The sequence below is a fragment of the Vulpes vulpes genome, chromosome 10, assembly GCF_048418805.1.
Source record: "Vulpes vulpes isolate BD-2025 chromosome 10, VulVul3, whole genome shotgun sequence".
Lineage (NCBI taxonomy): Eukaryota > Metazoa > Chordata > Mammalia > Carnivora > Canidae > Vulpes > Vulpes vulpes.
Genome location: NC_132789.1, coordinates 24,095,371 through 24,119,149, shown reverse-complemented (window position 1 = coordinate 24,119,149; position 23,779 = coordinate 24,095,371). Strand labels below are relative to the sequence as shown.

General features: G+C 50.5%; 1 protein-coding gene across 3 annotated transcripts in view; it reads left to right on the top strand.

Annotated features, from left to right (window-relative positions):
• The window catches only part of ZMAT5 (zinc finger matrin-type 5), a 27,361-nt gene continuing 3,582 nt past the window's right edge, over positions 1 to 23,779 (top strand). Inside the window, exons 1-5 of one of the 3 annotated variants that reach the window (XM_025985931.2) lie at positions 1 to 116; positions 12,965 to 13,119; positions 17,760 to 17,822; positions 19,208 to 19,288; positions 21,076 to 21,187. In XM_025985931.2, coding sequence (XP_025841716.1) covers positions 12,993 to 13,119; positions 17,760 to 17,822; positions 19,208 to 19,288; positions 21,076 to 21,187 — 383 coding nt within the window. In that variant the 5' untranslated portion in view covers positions 1 to 116; positions 12,965 to 12,992. Of the gene's footprint in view, positions 742 to 12,964; positions 13,120 to 17,759; positions 17,823 to 19,207; positions 19,289 to 21,075; positions 21,188 to 23,779 lie in introns of all 3 variants that reach the window. The other 2 variants (XM_025985934.2, XM_025985932.2) reach the window with 2 other exon arrangements.

The following is a 23,779-nucleotide window of genomic DNA, read 5'->3' as shown; positions in this document are numbered from 1 at the left end:
GTTTCTGGGAAGGTCGGGCTGATACTCAAGGAAGGACTACGAACCCCAGCAAGCAGTTCGCGACACGAGGGCGCAGAAGGAGGAGGAGCTCGAGCCGTGGGGCCCTACGGAAGCAGGTACTCTACTCTCTCTTTGGCTGGACGTCGAGGGGCTGCGAGTGTTAGTCGTCTTCTCTCCACGGGAGAATAGGGGCTCTTCTTTCCAAGCCCCTGCCCCACTCTGTGGACCGCACCATTTAACGGAACGGGGAGTGAATAAAAGGGCGCCCAGGCCCCCGGCTCCTTCTCTGCGAGTCTTTTCTGTTATCCTCGAAGTCCAGGCCTAGAGTTGGAGCCTTTGGCAAAGTTGGGCCCAGGAACATTAACAGGCCTCTGGGGCAGGAGCGGTTCTGCACACGCTTTGCCCCCTAAAACTCTGGCCTAGAAGGGGCAGATCTGGGAACCACTCATTCTTTCTTGGGAATAGAAATAGGGGCTTTGGTATACTAGCGCCGTTCAACTGATGTTTTCGGAGCGCCACCTCTGGGCCATGCCCTGGGGACCTAGCGGTAAGCAAGTCCCTGCAGTCATGGAGCGCTCACCCAGTGTGTGGATAGATGCGGAGATGTGGTAACCACAAACAAGTAATACTCTAAAAAGCAAAAGACGGGTTGAGGAGAGTCTGGCGGTGCAGTTTTAGAGTGCCGAGGGAGACACTTTAACCAGAGACGGGAATGAATGGAAGTCGGCCAAACAGGAAAAGGTTGGTGCAAAGAAAAGGCTGCAGGAGTCCTGGAGTGCTTTAGGGGAGGTGGTAGGGCTGACTGTGAAGAGGTGGGCTTGGGTCAGCTCATATATGGCCTTGTAACTCATACTAAGGAGTCTTACTTATTTTTAATTGCTCTAGGAAGCCCCTGAAGGGTTTTTTTTTTTTTTTTTTTTTTTTTTTTTTTTTTTATGATAGTCACAGAGAGAGAGAGAGGCAGAGACACAGGCGGAGGGAGAAGCAGGCTCCATGCACCGGGAGCCTGATGTGGGATTCGATCCCGGGTCTCCAGGATCGCGCCCTGGGCCAAAGGCAGGCGCCAAACCACTGCGCCACCCAGGGATCCCAAAAGCAACAGAAATGCCTGATTGGGGAAGAAAAATGTGAAAAGCCCTAAAACCAGGATGAGTTAAACATAGCTGGGGTTATTTTCTATTTGCAAAGCATCCTGGTAGCTCCTTGGGGCAGAACGTTGTGAAGCTTCTAGGAAAGGATATCTATGCTGTGCTAACAACAAATCTGGCCGATGGGAAGTTCAGAGAAAGGAGGAATTACTTTAATAAGGATGAATTAGGAAAGACCACAGGGAGTTAAGTTACTTTATCGTTTTTTTTAGTTAATTTTCATTTTGGAGCAACAATTTTGAAATACCAAAATTTTCTTTAAGCCACTTACTCAACTTAGAAATTACTCTATACATATCATAAATCTAGAAAAATAAGAAAAATGATCTTTACTTTTCCTTTGATGTTTGAACTCAAGTTGAACTAACCTTAAATTCTTTTAAACAGCCCATCTACAGCTTAATTACATTCCCTTACACATTTATTTCACTTATAAATTTGATTTTCTTTTTCAGTACTTAAGATACATAACCTAACAAGTATGATTTCCTAAGAATATTTAAACATTACTAGAAAATCTAATAAATTAAACTTACAAACATAATGGATTTCAAGTTCTTGTAAACAGTTCAGTACTTTTAACAGAGACTTAAATTATTTTATGTCACTGGTTCTCAGTCTGGGAAGCTAAAAATATATATATACACGGGTGTCATCTCTGACACGAAATGAGGATATGGGGGGGGCGCCATCAGTAGCTTTCACAGCACTCCAGATGATTCTAATATGCAGCCAGTGTTTTTAATCATTGCTGACCATTCAACTTGAAATGATGGATCTAATATTAATTACTGATACATATTTTATCAATTGCCTAACTACATATATATATATATTTTGTCCATTCCTGAGTTTATTTTATTTAAATATTTTATTTATTCATGAGAGACAGAGAGAGAGATAGAGAGGCAGAGACACAGGCAGGGGGAGAAGCAGGCTCCATGCAGGAAGCCTGATGTGGGACTCGATCCCACGTCTCCAGGATCCTGCCCTGGGCTGAAGGCAGTGAGTGCTAAACTGCTGAGCCACCGGGGCTGCCCTACATATATATTTTTTAAACATCTTTTTTCTTTCTTTCTTTTTTTTTTTTTTAAACATTTTATTTATTCATTCATGAGAGACACACACAGAGAGAGAGAGAGAGGCAGAGATAGAGGCAGAGGGATAAGCAGGCTCCATGCAGGGAGCCCGATGCAGGACTTGATCCCAGGACTCCAGAATCACGCCTGGGCTGGAGGCAGGCGCTAAACCACTGGGACACTCAGGGATTCCCCCAACATCTTTTTTTCTTAGAGATTGTATATATTTATTTGAGAGAGAGACAGTACAAGCAGGAGGAGGGGCAAAGGGAGAGGAAAAGGGACAAGCAGACTCCCTGCTGAGTGCAGAACTCCTCCCAGGACCCTGAAATCATGATCTGAACTGAAGTCACACACTTAACGGACTGAGTCCCACAGGTGCCCCCCAACTATATATTTGAACCTCTGTATTTTTTTAAGTAAGCTCTGTAGGGTATGAACTCAAAACCCCAAGATCAAGAGTCCCATGCTCTACTGACTGAGCCAGCCAGGCACCCCTAACTTCTGTATTTTACTTTATATTTTTCTTAAGACTTTACTTTTAAGTAATCTCTACAGTCAACATGGGCCTCAAACTTAAAACCCCAAGATCAAGAGTCACATGCTCTACCAACTGAGCCAACCAGGCACCCCAATATATTTCTCAATTCCTAACTATGTATTTTATTTTATTTTATTTTATTTTATATTTTATTTTATTTTATTTTATTTTATTAAGATTTTGTTTATTCATGAGAGACACAGAGAGAGAGAGAGAGGCAGAGACACAGGCAGAGGGAGAAGCAGGCTCCATGCAAGGAGCCCTACATGGGACCCGATCCTGGGTCTCCAGGATCAGGCCCTGGGCTGAAGGCAGCGTTAAACCGCTGAGCCACCCAGGCTGCCCATAATTAATTATTTTATTTTTTTTTATTTTTTATTTTTATTTATTTATTTATTATAGTCACAGAGAGAGAGAGAGAGAGAGGCAGAGACATAGGCAGAGGGAGAAGCAGGCTCCATGCACCGGGAGCCCGATGTGGGATTCGATCCCGGGTCTCCAGGATTGCGCCCTGGGCCAAAGGCAAGCGCCGAACCACTGCGCCACCCAGGGATCCCAACTAATGTATTTTAAATTGGAATCACAATGCTTATCTGTCATACTCAACATGTCAGATTATCTTCAGTGTTATACTTTTAAATACGAAGTATTTAAAGCCACCTGGGTGGCTCAGTGGTTGGGCATCTGCCTTCGGCTCAGGGCATGGTCCCAGAGTCCCAGGATGGAGTCCCACATCAGGCTCCCCTTGAGGAGCCTGCTTCTCCCTCTGCCTGTGTCTCTGCTTCTCTCTCTGTGTCTCATGAATAAAATCTTTTAAATAAATAAATACCAAGTATATGCTGATTATTACTAAACTTAGGTTAGGAACATCAATACAATATGTTTGATTTATTTTACTACCTCTATTTTCAATTTAAACTTACCTGGAGCATGACAGGATATCTAACCAGTAAGAAAACAGCTTTATCCATTCTAATGAATTGTGTTTAGCATTCCAATCGAGTTGGGTTTACCCTTTCAGTGAGCTGAAGTTATTTATAATCAGACAGATTTCTGACTGAGACAATCCAAGAGTTGTGTCTACCTAGAGTGACTGTCCCCATCAGAGGCTGTCTTTGGGATACAGGGAATAGAGAGGTCGATGAGCAGGAGAAGTTTGTTCCCCCAGGCTTTGTGTCTTAAGGGCTACCTACTAGAGAGCACTAGATTCACTGATTAAAATGCAGATTTCTGGGCCTTGCTCCAGATCTGCTGAGTCTGAATTCCTGGAGATCTGACCCAGGAGACTTCATTTGTATGAAGCTCCTTACCAGAAGTCCTGAAAATCTTGAGCAGGAATCATTCTAAAAGGGTTGATCTGATTCTGCTGCTCAGGGTGGGGTGAACTGAAGAGGCTTGTTCAGATGCCAGGAGATGAGACCTAACTTGCCCAGAAGTGAGGGTGGTGACAGGACCAGACTGTGGGTAGAAGAAGGGGGAGGTAGAGGCAGTTCTGAGTCCAGGTTTCTGGTTCAGAAGTCTCAGACTATTTTTAACTTTCCTATTTGGAAGCTCTGGCCTCCTGGGACTTGTAACTATCTGATGAGAAACTCTGTCTCCGGCCTGCAATTCCCTAGAGCCCAGATTTGGGTTTAGCCACCCTGTGCTGACCCAGGTCTGCTTGGAATCATGGTGCGTTCTATCAGCCTTCAGCCAGGGATTGAGGGTGATGTCTATTGTAGATCTCTTTCAACACCACCCCTGACTGGTCCATCCAGGTGAATCAGGTCATTGGCACCATCCACAGCAGCCTCCTAAGGGAGAAGGAATAGTATTTATCCTTGCTTGGCAAATTTCCCACTTTTTTGAAGGGGATTTTTTGAGAAAATTTAAAACAATACACACTAAATGTAGAAACTTAGAAAAACACAAAGTGAGAAAAAATTTTGTACATAATCCTATTATCCAGACATAATCATAATACTCTGTGTCTGCCTAGCATTGTGTGTGTGTGTGAGGTGGGTGTGTTGGGCAGGAAGTTCTTTCTCCTTAAAAAGTGGTATCATATGGTATAAACTATTGTGATAAGGAGCCATTTTTAAATTTAGCTGTATAGGGAATGGTCTCTTTTGATTTGATTTTTTTTTAAAGATTTTATTTATCCATTCATGAGAGACACAGAGAGGCAGAGGCATAGGCAGAGGGAGAAGCAGGCTCCATGCAGGGAGTCCAATGCGGGACTCGATCCTGGGACTCCAGGATCATGACCTGAGCTGAAGGCAGATGTTCTTAACCGCTGAGCCACCCAGGCATCCCTCTTTTTCTTTTTTTAAAGATTTATCTATTATTTTGAGAGAGATAGAGGCAGGGGCAGAGGGAGAGAGAGAATCTCAAGCAGACTCCCCATTGAGCATGGAACCTGATATGGGGCTTGATCCTATAATCCTGAGATCATGACCTGAGTCAAAACCAAGAGTTGGACATTCAACCAACTGAACCACCAAAGCACCTCTCCTTTGACTTGATTTTTAATGGCTATGTGGTAGTGCATTGCACAGATGTGGCTCATGCCTTACTCTTGATCCTTGCAAGCTGTGGGCTCCTTCTGTCCAGTCGTTTTAGGATAAGATGAGGATAATGGGCTTTGTGAGTCATGTCATTGAACCCCTCACTCCTACCCTGTAGGGGAAACTGAGCAGCCTACCTATATTAGGCAATGTTTAACTGTCAACTGTTCTTACTGTTGGACATTTAGATATCAGTTTTAGGACAAGCTACATTGCACTGACCACCTTAGTACCTAGGTCTTTGAGGTCATCTCTGATCATTTCCTTGGAGGAATTCCTATTAGATGTAGGTGCCTCTCCTTGGTGCTCTCTGGCACACAGCTTATCACCTGGTATTTTTACTAGGGGCACAACTGTCAGCCATCCCAGCATATATTCACTGCCCCTTCTTGATGAGAGTAGAGACTTTGTGTCATGAGGTGTGAACCCATCTGGCAGAGAGAAAGTGTTCAGCAAATGTTCGGCTAGTGAATAAATAGCTGAAGGGAACCATTGAACTCAAAAGTTATGCCTGTGTGGGATGGCTCTTTTGACTCAACTCAGGAGTATTTTGGGATATGGGGCACTATGGAGCTGTGACCATCACATATTTTAAAGTGATTTAGTTTTTCCATTTATTTCACTGTATCAGTAAGCTATTGCTGCATAACAGAGTGCCCCAAAACCTAGCAACTTAACACGACAAATCTCTCATACAGTTTCTGAGGGTCAAGAATTTGGAGTGGGAGTATGGCTGGCTCAGTCAGTGGAGCATATGACTCTTGACCTCAGGGTTGTGAATTCAAGCCCACATTGGGTGTACTGCTTACTTTAAAAAAAAAAAAAGAATTTGGGGAGTGGCTTAGCTGGGTAGTTCTGGCTCAGAGATCCCATAAAGTGTCAGTCAAGCTATCTGCTGGGGCTGTACTCATCAGAAGGCTTGACTGGGCCAGAGAGTCCACTTCTAAGCTTATGCACATGGCTGTTAGCAGGAGGTTTTAGTTCCTTGCCACATGGGCCTTCCCATAGGGCTGCCTACAATATGACAGCTGGCTTCCCCCAGAGTAAGTGATCAGAGAAAGAGGCACCAAGATGGAAAGCATATTGTCTTATCACCTGATTTTGGAAGTGACATATCCGCATGTCTACTATGATGTTCTTTTAGTCACACAGTCCTGATATAGTATAGTTTGGGAGCAGACAACACAAAGCGCAAAGCCCTGAAGATGGCCACAGAGGCTAGCTACCACATCCAAATGTGTACTGAGCACCATCAGCATGCCAGCATCTAGTATCCATGATTTAATCTTCATAGTAATCATATGGAATAGGATTATTACTCCTACTTGCCAGGTGAGGCCCAGGGAGTAAGTAGTTTGCTGAGAGTGTCACAACCTAGAAATGGCAGGGATGAGATGCAGACGTGGGTTGAATGATTAGAGTAAGGACTGGCTTAGGTAGTCTGTGTGACGATGGGCAAGTTCTCACCCCCTCTGTTCTACAGTCCATCATCTTCCTTAGACCAGCATTTCTCTGAGTGTGGTCTGTGATCTGTGGACTGTACATCAGTTTTCTTAGATCCTGGCCCTAGCCCAGACCTGCCAAGTTAGGATTGCTGGGGGAGGGGAGGTGGCGGGCACTGCCTTATAGTGCTGGGAGTATGATGATATACATGCCTTACCCCAGGGGGTAAGGTCAGGATGAGAGACGTGTGTGGTCGCTCCTAAGCACTGAGGCATCTGAGGGAGACCTCTAACATAACGGGACTCCTATTAGGGAAGGCATCTGGAGCTTCCTGGCTCTTCTGTTGGAGTTGTGTTCTGAGTGGGTAGCTTGCCGGCCACCCCCACAGGCAGTTCCGATGCCATCCACTCCAGACGGCAGGCATATGTGGCTCTGGGACATTGCTGTGCTCCTAGCGGGTGTGCAATAAAGCCATCCTCTGGCTGCCGTTTACTGTTTACCTGGGGTCTGGCAGTGCCATAATTAGAAGAAATGACAGGTGAGCTTCAGGGCAGCATGTGGTGAGCACAAGTCCTGGATAATTATTACAGTGCACATCCCAGCCCTTGGCCACGGCCGAGCTGTTGGCTTATTTTAGCCTTGTGCCAAAGACAGCTCTGTACCAGAGACACACACAATGAAGGGAACCAAGAATATCAATGAAGCACAAATCTCTGCCCCACGACAGCAGACCAGTGGAATGGAAAGAGAAAGCGTTTGAGGCTCAATCAGACCCCAGAGGCAGTGCTGGCTCTCCACGCCTTGGCTGTGGGGTGTCAGCATATAGCTTCACAGCGTCAGGGTGGGGTCTCTCCAAGAGGGTGTGTGGTGGTCCTCTGTGCCACTGGCCACCAGCAGCACTCAGGCTGATAAGAAATGACTGTTACTGGTGTGTCTCCCAGTCTTGGCTTTGAGCAAATTAGGAGTTTTTTTTTTTTTTTTTTTTTTAATTAGGAGTATTTTTGAACCCGTGTCCTCATCTGTGAAATGGACACCTTGCTATCTACTCAGAGGGTCTCTGTGAGAGAACAAAAGCCAGGTGCCTAGCATGCAGGGATCCCATGCTATCTTCCCTCACTCCATCCCACTGCCGTTCTCTTTTCTTCCCTCTTCCACCCCAGATGTCTCAACTAGTAGGTAATCTTTTCGTTGAGCTCAGAAGACTGAAGTCAGGTGCCACAGGATGGCAGTGGTTTTAAGTCCGTAGAGCAGGGCTCTGCTGGAGACAGAAGTCCTGCGGGGAGGGCAGTGGTGGCAGCGAGAGACCCATATTTGGGGTCTTATGTGTCTTTCTTCTCTTCCATCCTTATCCTGGTCCCTAGATCCACCCTTGAGAGGAGGGCCTGGGTCTGGAAGCTGTAGGTGAGCAGAGGGTGAGAGGCCTCGGGTTCTGCGGGCTGCTCCTTCCACAAGCAATTGCATGCGTGAGGCCCTGTTCCTGGTGCTGGGATGCAGCAGGATGGACAGAATTCTTGGTCGCGGACAGTTCTCTGCCTTCATGGAGCCTGTAGTCTAGTGGGGAGGCGGTGCACATGACAGTACACCAGCAGGTGAGGTGAGACGAGCTATGGAAAACAGTGGGTTGTAAGAGGGCGTGAAAGTACCTGCAGCTGCCACTTTGGCCACAATTTTAAGTCCGATGGTCAGGGCAGGCTCACCAGGAGGGCGAGGGAGTGAGCCACCTGGATGGTCATAGTACCAGCAGTTATAACCTCTGTTTTTTGAGCACTAATTATGTGGTAGGCATCCTAATATACTACTGCCTTGGTCAATCCACAGTAGCAGTGGGATCCCTATTTTATAGTTAAGGACATATGCAGGGAGATGAAATAACTTTCTAGAGGTCACCTAGCTGATAAGTGGCAGAGCTGGGATTCAAACCCACACCTGTGTGACCCCAGAGGGCCATCCCACTAGCCTTGCCTGCTGCCCTTTGGCCATGAGGAGCCACCTTGTCACCTGGTGAAGCTCCAGGGAGCCAGCAGATGCTGTTGCAAACATGGACCTGGTCCTTAAGAGTGGGTGGGTGGCACTGCCTGTGTTCCCAGCAAGGGAGTGCGGCTTGATGGTTCTGTATTGGACAGGGCCTTGCTTACGTGCTGCCCAGTGCACCAGCCTCAGAGGATGAGGATGAATCATGGCAGAGCGGGCCAGCTTAGTCAGCACCCCATGCTGGTGTCTGGGCGCCATCAGAGATGTCCAGCTGTCTCCACCCCCCTTCCCTGACCTCCCACTCAGGGCTGCCAAGTGTGGTGATGCAGGCTGTGCCTTGTGCAAGGACACCTGGCTGAGGGGTGAGTCGGAGTGAAATACGCCCTGCTTGCCAAATTGCCAAATAAACTCTGGCAGGGCACTGTATCTGTCTGAAGGATTCTGCACCCACACCTTTTCCTAATGTGCATCAAGGCACTAGAGAGGGAAGCAGCTGGGTCAGGAGCTCTGGAAGTTCACACATGGCTGCTGCCTGGGTGAGATCACTCACTTTGCTAAAGCCCAGCTCCTGCCCAGGACCTCTACCTCCATGGGGATAGTCCCGTTAGGTGGGTAGGAAGCACTGGCTGCCCTGGAGCTTATCTGCTCTCCAGACACCATCCCCAGGAAGTATGGGCTCGGCAGAGCTGCTGTTCAGGGCAGGCATCCAGGTCCATTGTGAAGGCTAACGTTCCAGTCCCACCCCTGCCTTGTGCTATGTACTTTGGGCAACTCACTTCCCCTTTCCTGGCCTCACATTTCTCCTCTGTATATGGACCACCTGACCCCAGTGGTCACTTGGACACCGACATCCTGTTCCTTGTTCTGAGCCTCAGTTTTCTGGGCCTTTTGGAGACCAATAATAATGATGGTGATGGTGACTATTGTTTCTTGAGGGGCTCCTGGGGGCCATATGTGGATGATCTGATTCTCAGAACAATCCCTGAAGTGGGCACTGTTACTACCCCAGTTTTCATAGGAGGAAACTGAAGCCAGAAGTTAAGTAATTGCCCAAGATCACAGAATTTAAAAGAAGTGGCACCTGAATTTAAATCTGGATCTGGAGAGGCCCTTAGAGATCACCTTGTCTAGCTGCCTGCCTCCTGCTTCACATGTGGGGAGACTGAGGCCAAGAGTGGGCAAGTGACAGAGCCATAGCTTTACCTAGCAGAGCTGGGACTAGGGTGTGGGGTCCATTGAGCCAGCCTAGACAGCTGAGCACCTCCGCTCTGCCCGATGCAAAAGGGTGGTACTGCCACTGCACCTCTCCGCTGAGGCTGGTTTGTCCTCTGCAGTTTGTGCATGTGAGAGAGAAGGGGAAATGTGAACATACACAGAATCCGCTGCCGAGGGGCTCCTTATTTAGCTTCATGGAGGCTTTCCCAGATGATGGAAGTGTGGACACCATGAGACCTACCCGGTCTTTCCTGGAAGTGTGACCTGGGACACCCCACAGCATCCCTCTGAGCCTCAGCCTTCTTCGCAAATGGGATTATAATCCATATGTCTTGGGTTTTGAAGGGGCCATGTGGTCTGAGGGGTTTAGTGAGTGATTCAAAAGGAGAGCAGTTAGCAGTATGATTTGTTAGGAGGAGACTTTTGTAAGTGATTAGGGGTGTGGGCTCTAGAGCCATCCTGCCTGGATTCTGAACCCAGCTTGGCTGCCTTCCAGCAAGCATTGTGATCTCAGCAAAATCATTTTGCTTCTTAGAGCCTCAGTGCCCTCATCTGAAAAGGTGTAGTAGGTCCTACCTTACAGGTTCTCCTGAGGATTAAATGAGATAATGCATTATAAAGCTTTTAGCCTTGTGCCAGCACGTAGTAGGTACTCGGTAAATCAAATAGTAGGAAACATTTATTAAGCACTTGCTCAGTGCTGGACATGATTTGTGCCATTTGTATTTGCATTACTCTTTCATTAACAGTTCATTTGGATTAGCAAACTTCTGTGTACTGCTCCCCCTGCAATCAGCAAACCTGTCAGACCCATTGTCTCACCTTCCGGCAGTGAGAAGAGAGGCCTAGAGAGTTCCAAGGTCACAAGGCTGGCTTCCCAGGCCCTGTGTGGTTTTGTCCAGCTAAGTCTGCTGCAGAGCCACCGCTCCATCTCTCCCTCCGGGAGGGACACCCTCCCCTCCCCATTACTCTCCAGAGCCAGCAGCTCCTCAGAGCTTCAGGCTTCGTGAATGGCTTGGTTAAGCACTCGGCCGTTAAACGTTCATCTCTTACAATTTCAATCCAATTCCTATAAGTTTATTGGCAAGACGGGGTGTATTAGAGCTGCCAAATTTAATATATCAAGTCCGTGTGTCTGGGATGCGGTTTCTCAGCAGTAATAGGAGAAGAGAGGTTTTATACGTTTTCATTTTGAATGACTGTCTGTTCCTGATCCCATTACAGCCCTTGACTTAATGGCTGCTGTCCCTGGTGCCACAGGAACAGCCTTCTCCATCGGCCCACCTGGCTGCCTGAACTGTCCAGGAGGCTTGTTTGTCTCTGTCTCTCTCCCCCTTCTCCTCTTGCAAGATGCATTCTCCCATCCGTCTGCCCTGTGGTCAGGTCATGGCCATATCTTTAATTTGCCAAGTCCCGGGAGTCAGGCTTTTGCTGCTAGTGTTGCTTGGGGAAGTCACTTCCCTTCCTCTTCTGAGCCTCAAGAACCTGCTCTGGGAAGTGGGGAATCAGATTATAGGATCTGAAGGGTGAAGGGGCTGGTCTGGGCTCAGCCTTTGCAGATCCCACTTAACAGCCCAGTGTTGACCCATTCATCTTCTGGTCTTGTGTCAGCAAACTGGGGACCCCAGGGCTGTCCCTGACACTCATAGAATTGCCCCCTGCCTATGGCTGGAGAGCTCCTGGGTCAGGTATGGCAGCTGTGGTCACCATGGCTGAAGGGTCTTCAGAGGCTTAACACCCTGACACATTCTCATTTCCCTCTCTGATTGGTGGGGACCTGCCACCTAAGAGTTTAGCTAATCTCCTTGGGAACCTGTTTGCATTTCTGCCTGAGCCCTCTGGCTTCTGTAAGCTTTGAGCTCACTATGGAAGAGAGGACACCCAGCAGTGGGATTTTTAGGGCATCTAAGTTTGCCTTCTGCTTATCAGCTGTGTGACCTTGGGCAAATCACTTTCTTTCTCTGAACCTCAGTTGTCAGAGAAAAATTGGGAATAGGAGAATGGGAATTAATCCATTTACACAACAAGTAATGGTTACCTACTCTGTACCCTGCACCACTTTGAGTACTTGAAGCTTCAGCAGTAAACAAAACAAAAATATCCCCACCCGCATGGATTTATATTCCTGTTGGGAGAAAAAAGTAATAAACATATCAAGTGACTTATTACTTCAAAGGTGATAAAAATGAAGCAGGGAATGGGGAAAGCTAAGTACAGCATTCTGCAATTTTACATAAAGCCGTCAGAGGAGATTACTAAGAAGATAGTATTTAAATGAAGATTGAAGGAATCAGGTGAGCTGGGGTGGCAAGGAAGAGCATCCAGGCAGAGGGACCAGCAGGTGCAAACACAGAAGGTGGCTGTGTGCCTGGTGTGTATGAGGAGCAGGAATGAGACTGATGTGGCCAGATTGGAGAGATGAGGAGAGAAGAAACCAGAAGTGGAGTGGGGGCTGGGGGGAAGTGGCCAGTAAAGCTGTGGTTCCCCAGCCTCGCTGCATATGAGAATTCCCTGAGGAGCTTTGCAAAAATGCTGATGCCTTGGTCTCACCCACTGAGGTTCTGGGTCACTGCCTTTGGTGAGCATCTGCCTTTGGCTCAGGGCATGATCCCATGGCCTCAGGATGGAGTCCAGCATCCGGCTCCCCATGGGGATCCTGCTTCTCCCTCTGCCTGAGTCTCTGTGTCTCTCATGAATAAATAAGTAAAATCATTAAAAAAAAAAAAAAGAATTCTATTTCCTTATAAATCACTAAGATATTTGTAAACTGATGGAGACTCGGGTCCTACAGGACTATGATCTCCATCAATTCACCGCTTGTTTTTCCCTTCCCTTAGTTGTAGGGCAGCCACAAGGGCCCACGGCATGTCACATGTATCCCACCCGGGATTAGGGGGAGTGGACATTGTGGGATGTCAGCCTGTGCTTTGTCCTCAGCTTGCCTTCTGCTCACTCATCACCATGGGCATTGGTGTGGGGCATTTCCTCCATACCTTTGACTGAGTGTTTTGGGGTTCCCAGGCAGCTGCAGCACCTGATGTAGGTGGCCATGGGGAAGCATTACTTCTGTGACTACTGCAACCGCTCCTTCCAGGACAACCTCCACAACCGCAAGAAGCACCTAAATGGGCTACAGCACCTCAAGGCCAAGAAGGTCTGGTATGACATGTTTCGAGGTGAGTGCTGGCTGGCTAGGAAGCAGGGCCAGTGGAGGGCAGGTCTCCAATCTTTCTTATTGTCAGACAAGGAAATGCCATGGGCCAGTGCCAGTCTTGGTCTGGGCTCTTTGAGGAGCAAAAAAGAGAAGGGTGGGGCCACTGGCCCCTAGGGGCAGATGGGCCCTCGGAGGGGCAAGCTGGAATGTGAGCTCCTGCCCCAGTAATCTTGGCCCAGGTGAGGGTGCTGTTCTGCCATCCCCTGGGGATACTGTGGCCAGGAAGAAGGCTTTTCCAAGGAGATGTTGTTTGATCCAACAGTTGGAAAGATAGGGAAGAGCCAGCCACACCATTTGGGGCAGAGGGTATGCAGAAGCAGGCGGCCATGAGCAAAGTATCAGGTGCTCTTCCAGAAGAGGAGAGAAGGTATGGCTGGATACAGCAGGAGAGGAGAGTGGTAGGGGCTGAAGGCGGTGGCAGGGCTGGGGCCAGATTGTTAAGTCTGCAGAGGCCACACTAAGGAGGGTAGTTTGTCCCTGGAGTGAGGGCTGAGGACAGTCTTTGAAGGGCTTTAGGCAGTGGCCAACATGACCAGAGCTACATTTGACAGTGATGACTGCCTGCTGTGTGCGTGTGGGGTGCAGTAAGTGGCTGTTGAATGACTGGCTGGCCAGGTGAATAATGGAGCTGCCGGAGGGAGGACTTTTCCGGGAAAGGCTTCTCAGAGGAGGTGCTACCAAAGCAAATGAGCTCAGGCCATAAGCACCTAGCACAGAGCCTGGCATCTTCGAGGTGCTCACTACAAAGGAGCTGCTGCTGCTGCTGCCCTGCTGTTATCAGACATAGACATTGAAGAACAGCCAGGGAAATGTTGGCTGGCCAGCCAGGAGCCAGTGAAACAGAAAGGAAGCTTGGTGGTTGGGTCAGGGTGGGCCTGGAGCTTCTAGAATGAACTGGGGCAGGGCCAATGCTTCATGAGTTGGGGAGCAGGATTCCCAGAGCAAAAGGAAAGAGCTGAGTCTCAGCAGCCAAGAGGGGAGGAAAAGGGGAGACAGAGTCACCTGGTCTGAGACTCAGAATTCACCAGAAGGGAGTGGACATTTATAGAGTGCCTGCTGCATGCTGGGAGACTTTTGTGGTTTGTCATTTGCTTTATCAGCAGTTCTCTAAAGCAGAGCTCCACCCTTCAAGTTAGGATCACCTGGAAACCTTGAAATAAAAAACACTGGTCACCTGACCTGACCCCATCACTAGAGGCAAGTTTGGATGGGGCCTTGGCACAGTATTTTCAGAGCTCTCCCAGACTCCTTTCTGAGGAGGAAGCTGAGGCTCAGAGGCTTGGGTGTGGAGGATGGCCAGGCTGCTCAGCAAGCCAGGCATGGCTGAGGTCGCAAGGGACTGAGAGCGGGGACAGAAGGGAATTCAGTGGCGGAAGCGTCTCCTAGGTGCCTGGGAGGCCTCTGTCTCTGGTTTCAGGCAAAGGCTCCTTGCACGTCAAGTCCAGTAGGGACTGTGATTTGGCAGGAGCTAGGCCCCAAGATTACCTTGGTGTTCGCCCCCAGCCCCAGATTCTCAGGTGAGGACAGGTGGTCTTTGGGTCGAGGGCTGATTGGTAGAGGCTATCGTATTACTTAAAGGAAAGATGAAAGAGTGGGTACCAAAAGCCCCTTCCCAGGGGCCCTGCATTCCTAGTGTCCTCACACATCCCCAGGCACATTCAGTCCTTAGGGCAGCTCCGCAAAGCAGCTGGGTAGGTGGAGATCCCACTTAAAGGTAGATTTACTGACCCTGGGCCCACAGGTGGCATATGAGCTTTTTCCACTTGACGAGGCTTCCCCAGGGCTCCAGCTTACCTGAGCAAACCGCATAGACTTTGGGGAGGCACGTGGTACCCCAGCCTGGGCTAGGACTCAACACCCACTTTGCTCCCAGCGTCATGGCCTTCGATGAGTCCCCTAACCCCCGAGGGGCTGGCCATGCCTCTGCCATGGCCAGGACAAGCATGAGGCCTGGAACTGGGCTGACTGGCTACCTGTCCCATGGCGTCCCTCACTAACAATGCAGCCCTAATTCTGCCAATTGTAAAACAGCTGCAACAACGGTATCCACCTCCCAGGGAGTGACGGTGGCTCAGTGTTTTCATGATGCTCTGTGGCACCTAAGGAACAATGTGCATCCACAAAAGGATTGGCCTAAGGCCCTTTATTTCAGTGAGCACTTAGCATGTCCTCAGTTCCCAGGCAGGCTCCGAAGACTTACAGGTGAATAAAACAGGGCCCCTCTCCTAGGCAACCTCACCCCCAGTTACAACAGTGTGTTCTGGGCAGAACCCCTGTCTTAGGTAGGCTTCCATGCCCTGCCCACCTCGCCCTCCAAGCTCCATCTGCTCTGGGCATTACAGGTATTGTCCCCTCAGTGGGCATGCCCTTCCAGCTGTCCTCCCTGCCCTCAGCCTTGCCCTTCCATCTCAGAACTCAACCCAGGCAAAGTGTCCTCAGGATGGCCTCTCTAACCCCTGGGTGAGGTCAGGTCATTTGGTGCGTGTTAGCTGTTCCCTGTTTATGTCCACATGGCTTAGTGTGACTGTTGGACCGGAAGGTAGAAGCAGGTCTGACTTATTTGCAACTAAATCCTCATCCTGGCATGGTGCCTGGCATACAGGACGTGCTCAGTAAATGTTTGTTAGATGAATATCTAAATGAGCAAGCAAACAAACACCAGGCACCAGGGTAGCTGTTAATTTTGGGAGATGAAGCAAGAAGGACCAGTGAAGTCAGATCACGAGGAGCCTTGAGTGCTGGGTGGAGGAGCATGCCTTCTTTATGGAGGCCCTGGGTTTGGGGTCTCGGTACTCGGTGCCCTTCAGAGTCATTGAGGAGCTTTGAACAATTTTCATGCTCTCCCTCTCAAATGAATTAGAGCAGAACCTGAGAAAGATGGGCCTGAGGATTCCTGTATTTTAAAAGCTGCCTGGTGATATGTGGTTGGGGTTAAGAACCACCGGCCAGATGCTGGGAAGCCTAGAATTTTTCTGCACACTGAGTCCTCCAGTCAGGGTGCCTTGGTAACAACTCAGGCTCAAACCCCCACCCAGGCTCAGCTGTCCTACCTCTGGGATATGGAGGTGGGGCTGGGTAATGTTCACATGCTCCCCTTCAGCCTGCCTCCCCTGGGAAGGTCTGGCACCAGTTGGACGGGGTGAGTCTGACAGGCCCAGTGCTGACAGTTGGGCACCCCCTACCCTGCTGGTCCCACCCACACTCCACCAGGTCACCTGGACTGAGTCCTCTGATAACCAACTCCTGACCGTAGCAGCCCACCCCCACTGGCTGCCTGGCCTGGGGAAGCGAGGAAGGGAGAAGCTCCCCTAAGAATCAGCCACGTACCTAGCCACCAGGAGACCAGCAACTACGTGGGAAGGAGCAGGGGCTTTAGAGTCACACACCAGGATTCAAACCTGGCACTGGCACTTCCTGACTGTGTGCCATTTCTCCTGTTTGAACTTCTGTTTTCCCCCCTGCAAAATGAGGACATTTGCACTGTGCAGGAGGCTTGTGAGGAGGACACGAAATAAGAACTGCCACTGTTTGTTGCGCATCCATGATAGGTTCTGAGCCCTGACCTCACATTAGTGTCACCTGGGGAATGTGATGCTGAAGCCGCTCCCGGCCCCACTTTCCTGGCAATTCTAACAGGCCATCAGGGTTTGGAATCACTACCCACCGCTGCCAAGTGCTCTGCATCCATTACCTTACTCAGTTTTCACAGCAGTCCTACCAGAGGAGAATTTTCCTCGCATTTTACATATTGGAATAACTAACATGCCCAAGTCTCTGGGCAACAGAGACTTGGAGAGATTAAGCAGCTTGCCTGGGGTCAAGTGTACTTGAACTCTGAAACCCGTGGTATTTCCTTTACTCCAGCAGCCTCTAGAAAAGGCAGTGAACCAATGGGGAATGTGTCCAGCCCAAGCCCCCAGGGTGACATCAGGGCCTCTGAGTCAGGGCACATTCCTGTCTTACAGATTTGTTCCTTACCTACTGAGAAGCACACAAAACTTCAACCATAAATATATGATGAAAATAACGGTCAGAAAAATCAGAGGAAACCAGGGTTAAAGTTTGCATCCAGAAAGATTGCTGGGAAGTCCTGTGGGGTCTGGCGGCTGGCCTGGCTGTGGCTCCGAGAGCCTGCAGCTCGCAGGGGGCAAGGAGAGAGCAGAGAGCAGCCAGTTGCAGCCTTGGCTGTGGAGTGACATCTAAGCCCCGGGGCTTTCTGATGGGCTTCCTGGGCACCAAGAGGGTTTTTCTTAGCTTTCTATATTGACATAATTATAAACTCACAGGAAGTTGCAAAGACAGTATGAAGTTGTCTATGGTACCAGGATTTTAAAAAATGAAAAAACTATCCAGGTGGTTCCATTGTATGGTCAAAGCCAAGAATCTCACACCTAAAACTTGGTTCTTGCCTTTGGCTGGGTCTGGGTGGAATGAGAGGGGTTGAGGCCACCTAAAGCTCAGATGCTTCTGCCCAGCATCCCCACCTGTGGTCATCCCCTCCTACACTCCTCTGTGAATGGGAACTCTTTCCTCTCCTGATCTTGGGGGTAGGAAGTGCCTGTATGCTGCTGAAGTCTGAACCCAGACACTCTGTTCTTGCAGATGCAGCTGCAATCTTGCTAGATGAACAGAACAAGCGGCCCTGCAGGAAGTTTCTACTGACAGGTAAAGTGTTCTACTCAGTTCAGGTTCCTCCAGGAATCAGCATGCCCTATCTGGCCTGCTTGGACCTCTGCGGAGTCTCTGCCCTACCCCAGCCACCATCCTAAGTCTACTTTGTGGTCTTAGTACATTAGCCAACTAATGTCATTTGAGGCCTTCCCAAGGTTTGTGGCTTGGGACTTCCAGGGCCTGGTTCTTCAGCTCTTCAGACCTAGAACGTGATTTTATTGGCCCACCCAAAACAAGTAAACGCTGGGAGATGGCAAATCTAGGAGACACTGATGGGTGTGATCGACTGGCTGATTAAGTTAGCCTGGGAGCCCTTTCTCCACTGTGCCCTACTTCCTAGCAGGCAAGGCTGGAGATGGTAATGGGTTTGACAAGAAGCTTCAGAATTGGAGCCAAGGATGCCAAGTGTTGATTTGACTGCTAAATATCCACCAAATAAAGGTGCATGTAGTTCAAACACGTAAAAACCTCAGTCAGTGAAGGAACCAAGAGCAGATGAAAATAAGGATACAAAAAGTAAGACAAAGCTGAGAGAGTGATTAGTTTCCTCCATGCTTGTTTTGAGTTCCTGTATATTCTCTAAGGATTTGGCCCTGAGCTTCCTGGCAGCCAAGGGAAAGAGGAGACCATGGTGATTAACATGGTATGAAAGAGAGCTTGGCGGTAGAGAGAGGTAGTGCTGTTGGTCAAAGGAAGCCCGGTGACTGGCCATGCCCCCCTCAGGAGATGGGGCTGCCCCTAAACTGGTCATTAGGCCTGCACATCAGGGGCTTCCCCAACAGACTTCACTTGGATGTGAAAACACCACTGGTAGGTGACGCTGGCTTAGGATACCTCTAGTCTTCTGTTATTTTGAGACACATGTTAGTCTCCCAGGCTGAGATTGGGAAAGCCACCCCAGGCTTTGGTGCGTCCTTGGTAAGCTACCGTTAAAGCCTCTCTGGGGAGCAGTCCAGCAGCTCATGCAAGCCAGATGGGCAGGTGGGCACCATGCAGGGGGCACAGCGTGTACAATGACCTGGATTAGAGAGAGGAAGCATGACCCTTTCAGGGACCTACCTGTGGTTTGTTGAGGCTGGGGAACGGGAGGTAGGGGCCAAGAGAGTAGTGACAATGGACAAGCCTACAGAGGCCTATACGCCCCTATCACAGAAGGCTTCAGGATTTGATTCCAGGGTTGAGAGTAGGGCAGAGTGACCAGACAGGCCGCTCTGGCTACTTGTGTGGGTGGGGTCAGAGAGATTCCAAGTTTTTCTCTGGGGATGGGGTTGTTACTTCGTAATTCTAGAGGCTCATACCCTCATCAGGGTGCCCCTCAGCACATGGTGGGAGCTCTTCCAAGCAGTGAGTAACTCTACCTTCCCTGTCTTCTGTTGCAGGCCAGTGTGACTTTGGCTCCAACTGCAGATTTTCCCACATGTCAGAGAGAGACCTGCAGGAACTGAGTATCCAGGTGGAGGGTGTGTTTGGGCAGGGACCCTGGGTGGAGGCATGAAGTGGGCTGCAGGGGGGATAGGGCCGAAAAGCTGCCCTGTGCCTCCCCACCTCCTTCTCTTTGTGGCCACCTTGTGGGGATAAGCTGAGGGCTGCCTCAGGTGATGGGGTGTGTGTCAGGAATGCCTCCAAACCGCTGCAGCACAGGCATAAGAGGAGAAGGAACAGGGGAGCTTCCATCTGTGCTCCCTGCTGGGTTTAAAGTGACATGTGGGGCTTTCCTGTCCAGGAGCCGTGAAGGGTGTGCCTCAGCCTCATCTGTGCCCTTCTCATTCATACATCTCCTCCCTCCTTCCCTCCATCGGGTAACATCTATCTTGAGCCCTTCCTCGGCACCAGGCAGATCCCCTACCGCATTCTGGGGACAAAGGGGAGATGAGGAGGATACCTTCCCTGCCCACAGAATTCTTAGGCCTTGTAACAAGTGTAGCTCCCTGCTGGAAACTGCCATGTCTGCTTTTGGGGACTTCATTTCTCACTTACCTAGTTAGAGAACCAAGGACATTTCCACTTAGATGGTCTTCGCTGATCTCAGGGAGCCCCTCACTGAACAGATGGAGGAACAGAAGCCAGCCTAGAGCAGAAGGGCCTCCCATGAGCCCCCAGCAGGTGAGAGGCCAATTCTGGCCTCCCAGGATGCTGCTGCCCACTCTTCCCTCTGTTCAGGTGGCCTCAGGGCAGCCAGTGGGTGTCCCTTGTCCCCCAGTGGGCCTTACTCCCCTCTGACCAGTCACAACCTTCAGGCCACGCCCTGCCCTACTCTGGGGAGCCGATGGCTATGCGGCCACGGCTCTGGCACAAACACAGGGTTTCCAGGAGCTCTCCCAGGGCAGAAGTGAGGCCCCATTGGCCTCGCCAGCGAGTCCTGGCAGTGGTGGCATCTCCAGTTCTTCACTGGCCGTGGGCTCTCGGGGAATATTTGGCCATGGCAGAGAGAGCATAGGCCAGTGGGCCTGCAGCTGCGGATGATGCCTGGGAGACACAGGGATGGGAGAGGCCCAAGGGGCCTGGGAGCAGAGGTGTACCCCGCCCCCAGCAGCAGCTCTGATCATCTTGGCTTTGCCATATCCCCTGTGACCTTGGCACATGGCTAAACCTCTTGGAGGCAGGATCCTGATTTGACGAACGTGACTGCTTGTAAAGGTGAAGTGGGATGACGTGTGCAGTGCCAGCCCAGGCCCCGGCCCCCTCGTTGGTCTCCAAGGATGATTGTTTTCTTCTGGCCCCAGGCCCCATCCCAGGTCTTCCCGGGGACTCTGACCCATCTCACACCTGGCTTGTTTGAGCTGTTTGCTCACTTTAAAGTGAGCAAAGAGGTTCTTATAGGACATTTTATGAAAAGAAAAACCAGGAAGGCTGAGGCTCCTTCCCCCACCAAGGGTCAGAGAGACCTGGCAAGTGGCAGAGCCAAGATTCAAACCCTGCTCTGCCCTGTTCTGCTGCCCACATTCCCCCCCAGGTTTGAGCCCCTCCTGCGGACCAATCTCTCTACAATGCTTTCTCTTGGGTCCAACTGTGAAAAGCGTGGGAGCCAGCTAGTGTTTTATTTTCACTTAATGAGGGAGCAGAGCGAGGCCCAGAGGGGCAGTCCTAGGAAGGTAGCAGCATGGTAGGGACTGCCCAGAGGCTCTCTGCCCCTTCCCTCCCAACTTGTACCCCCATGCCCAAGAAGGTTCTGGCTGCTTTGTGGGAGGGTGGGGTCGGGCGGTGGTGAATGTGCCTCTCATATGCCTCTGTTTCCCTGTCTCCGCAGAGGAGAGGCGGGCCAGGGAGTGGCCACTAGATGTTGTCGAACTCCCTGAGGGCCATCTGGAAGACTGGTTGGAAAAGAGAGCCAAGCGGCTGAGCTCAGCTCCGAGCAGCAGGTACAGGCCCCTTGGGTCCCTACCTCCTGTGCCCTCTGGGAGAACCAGCCTGCCCTCGCCGGAAGCTGAACTGCCCTGCCCAGGGCCAGACAAGGATGCCCCCCACAGAGCTCCTCAGAGGGGCTTCACTGGGAGTCTTGGGTCCCCAGGCCCTGGCCAGAGGCTGAGGGGCACTCCTTTAAAGGTTCTTGTTCCTAAGCCTCATCCCCTTGCCTTAGTGGTTCCTCCCTTAACTGACATTTGTACTGGCTAAAGGGGAGGCAGGTGGCCAAGCTAACTTGACTCGACATCACCAAGTCTATTGCCAGAGGGAGCAGCCAGATTGTGGTTACTGAAGCCTCAGTGTGCCAGTCACTGCGCTGTCTCCTCTAGGGCCCTGCCAGATAGGCATGGTTACCCCGACCCTGCAGAAGGGGAGGGGAGGCTCATAGGATGATGTGAGTTGCCCACGGGCACAGGGCTAAGAGGCAGAGCTGGGATTGCTCATAGATGTGACCAGCTCACTGCCATTGTCTCACTGCCTCCTTGAGGAGGGGGCTGGGGCTGGGTCAGCCTACCTATTACCTGGGCCCTGCACTAAATATAATATGCTTAGAAGTGGGTAGAGCTTCCTGGGTCAGGGGCCCTCAGGTTTGTTGTTGCCTATTGTCCCAGGGCTCCTGGGCTTCTTCCACCAGGTGCCAAAGGAGGGAGAGGGGAGGAAAGGGACTACTGGATGTGCTTGTGAGCTGACTGTAAAGTTGCCTGTGCTGGGCTGCCTCACTTTGCCTTTTTTTTTTTTTTTTTTTTTGAAGATTTATTTAGTTATTTATTTATGAGAGAGTACTAATGGGATAGAGAAGGGGAGAGAGAGAAGTAGACTCCCCAACTAAGCAGGGAGCCTTATGTGGGGGTCGATCCCAGGACTTTGGGATCATGACATGAGCCAAAGGCAGACGCCCAACCACTGAGCCACCCAGGCAGCCCCTCAGCCCCTCACTTTGCCTGTCTTGCAATGGGGCTTCAGACCTGATTGTCTCTACGGTGTGGTCTCATGCGACAACAGCCTGGCCTGGACCCAGGGAGCCTGGTTGGACAGTTGGGGGTGAGGCCTTGCCTCTGAGCTCTACTGGGAGGTAGAAGCTAAGTTTCCTGCCATCTCTGTGACCCCATGAAGAGAGCTTTTTATTCAACTATTTTAAAATTAACTTTTAGTTTTATTTATTTTTTTGAGAGAGAGAGAGAGTGGGGGTGGAGCATGAGTTGTGAGCTTGGGGTGGGTGGGGTAGAGGGAGAGAGAGAGAGAATCTTAAGGAGACTCCACGTTCAGCACAGAGCCCAGTGCTGGGCTCAATCTCAGGACTCTGAGATCATGACCTTAGCTGAAATCAAGAGTCCGACACTTAACCAACTGAGCCACCTCAGCACCCCAAATTTTAGTTGTTTTTTAGCTTCATTTAAACCTGTGTCATTTTTGTCTCCCTACCTTAAAAAAACACAGTACAGACATACATGTTGGAGAGTTCCATCCTTCCCTTCTGGTCCTGTCTGAGGTGGCTGTGACTTTGGTCAGGAGAGTGCCCCCTTTGAGACTTGTCCAGGGACCGTGTCCCAAGCGCCAGCTTCCCTCAGCCCGTGTGTCACAGGGCTGGGGCTGGCTGGTGGTGCCCAGAGGGCTCTAAGGCTTTCCCCACTCTCCCATGGCTGGGGCCTGGCCACCTGTGGGTCTCAGCTGTGTCCCCTGCTCACCTCCCTGCTCTGACTTGGTGGTTCCTCTGTTGGGAGTGAGCACCAGAAGCCTGGGCAGCTCCTGAGCTTTTCCCAAGGGCTCAGGAGACTCAGTGCCTGGGCTGGCTTGAGTGCAAGAGTGGGTAGAGGTGGGTGACCAGAGGTCCCCACCTAGGGACAGATGTGTCCCAGTGCTATCCAGTGCGGGACACCTGTGACCATGAGACTCAGAGGACTGGGGCATGAGGCGGAGAAACTAAGGCTGAATGACAGGCCCAGAGTCTCAGGTAGAGGTGGTTAGTACATGACGATGAGGTGCGTTTGGCGCTCTGGTGCACCCTGGCCCTTGGCCCTGGGCAGTTATGGGGATTGGTGCCCTTAAATTGGTGTGGCTGAGGAATCTCAACCCCTCCAGGAGATTGTGGCCACCTGCTATCTTCGGTAGCACTGAGCTGTCACTTGAGAGAGAGAGCTTAAGCCCCTGCTTGGTCTAGACCCTGGTCTACCTCTGTCACCAAGGGCCCCATCCAGCTGGAGTCTGCAGTGGTGGTGGCAGTAGCCAGCTGCTGGGATGGCAGTATGTATTTCTGGAAGACAGCCTGCCACTGGGGACCACTGTAGGGAGTCTCAGCCCTGTTTGTGCCCTTCACCCTCTAACCGCCCAAGCTGGCCCCTTCTGGAGTACCTGCTTTTCCCAGCAGCCACTTGTTCTCGGTGCTTGTGTACCTTTCCACCTGCCTCCTGAGGACTCAGAGCCAAAATGAATTGCTCTCTGGGCAGAGTAGGCCTGTCTGGCCTTGAGTAAAAGGTTGTTGGAAGGGAGGTGACCATTTATCATTACTTTGCCATCACTGCTTCCATCTTCCTCGGTCCTCTCTAGTAGGC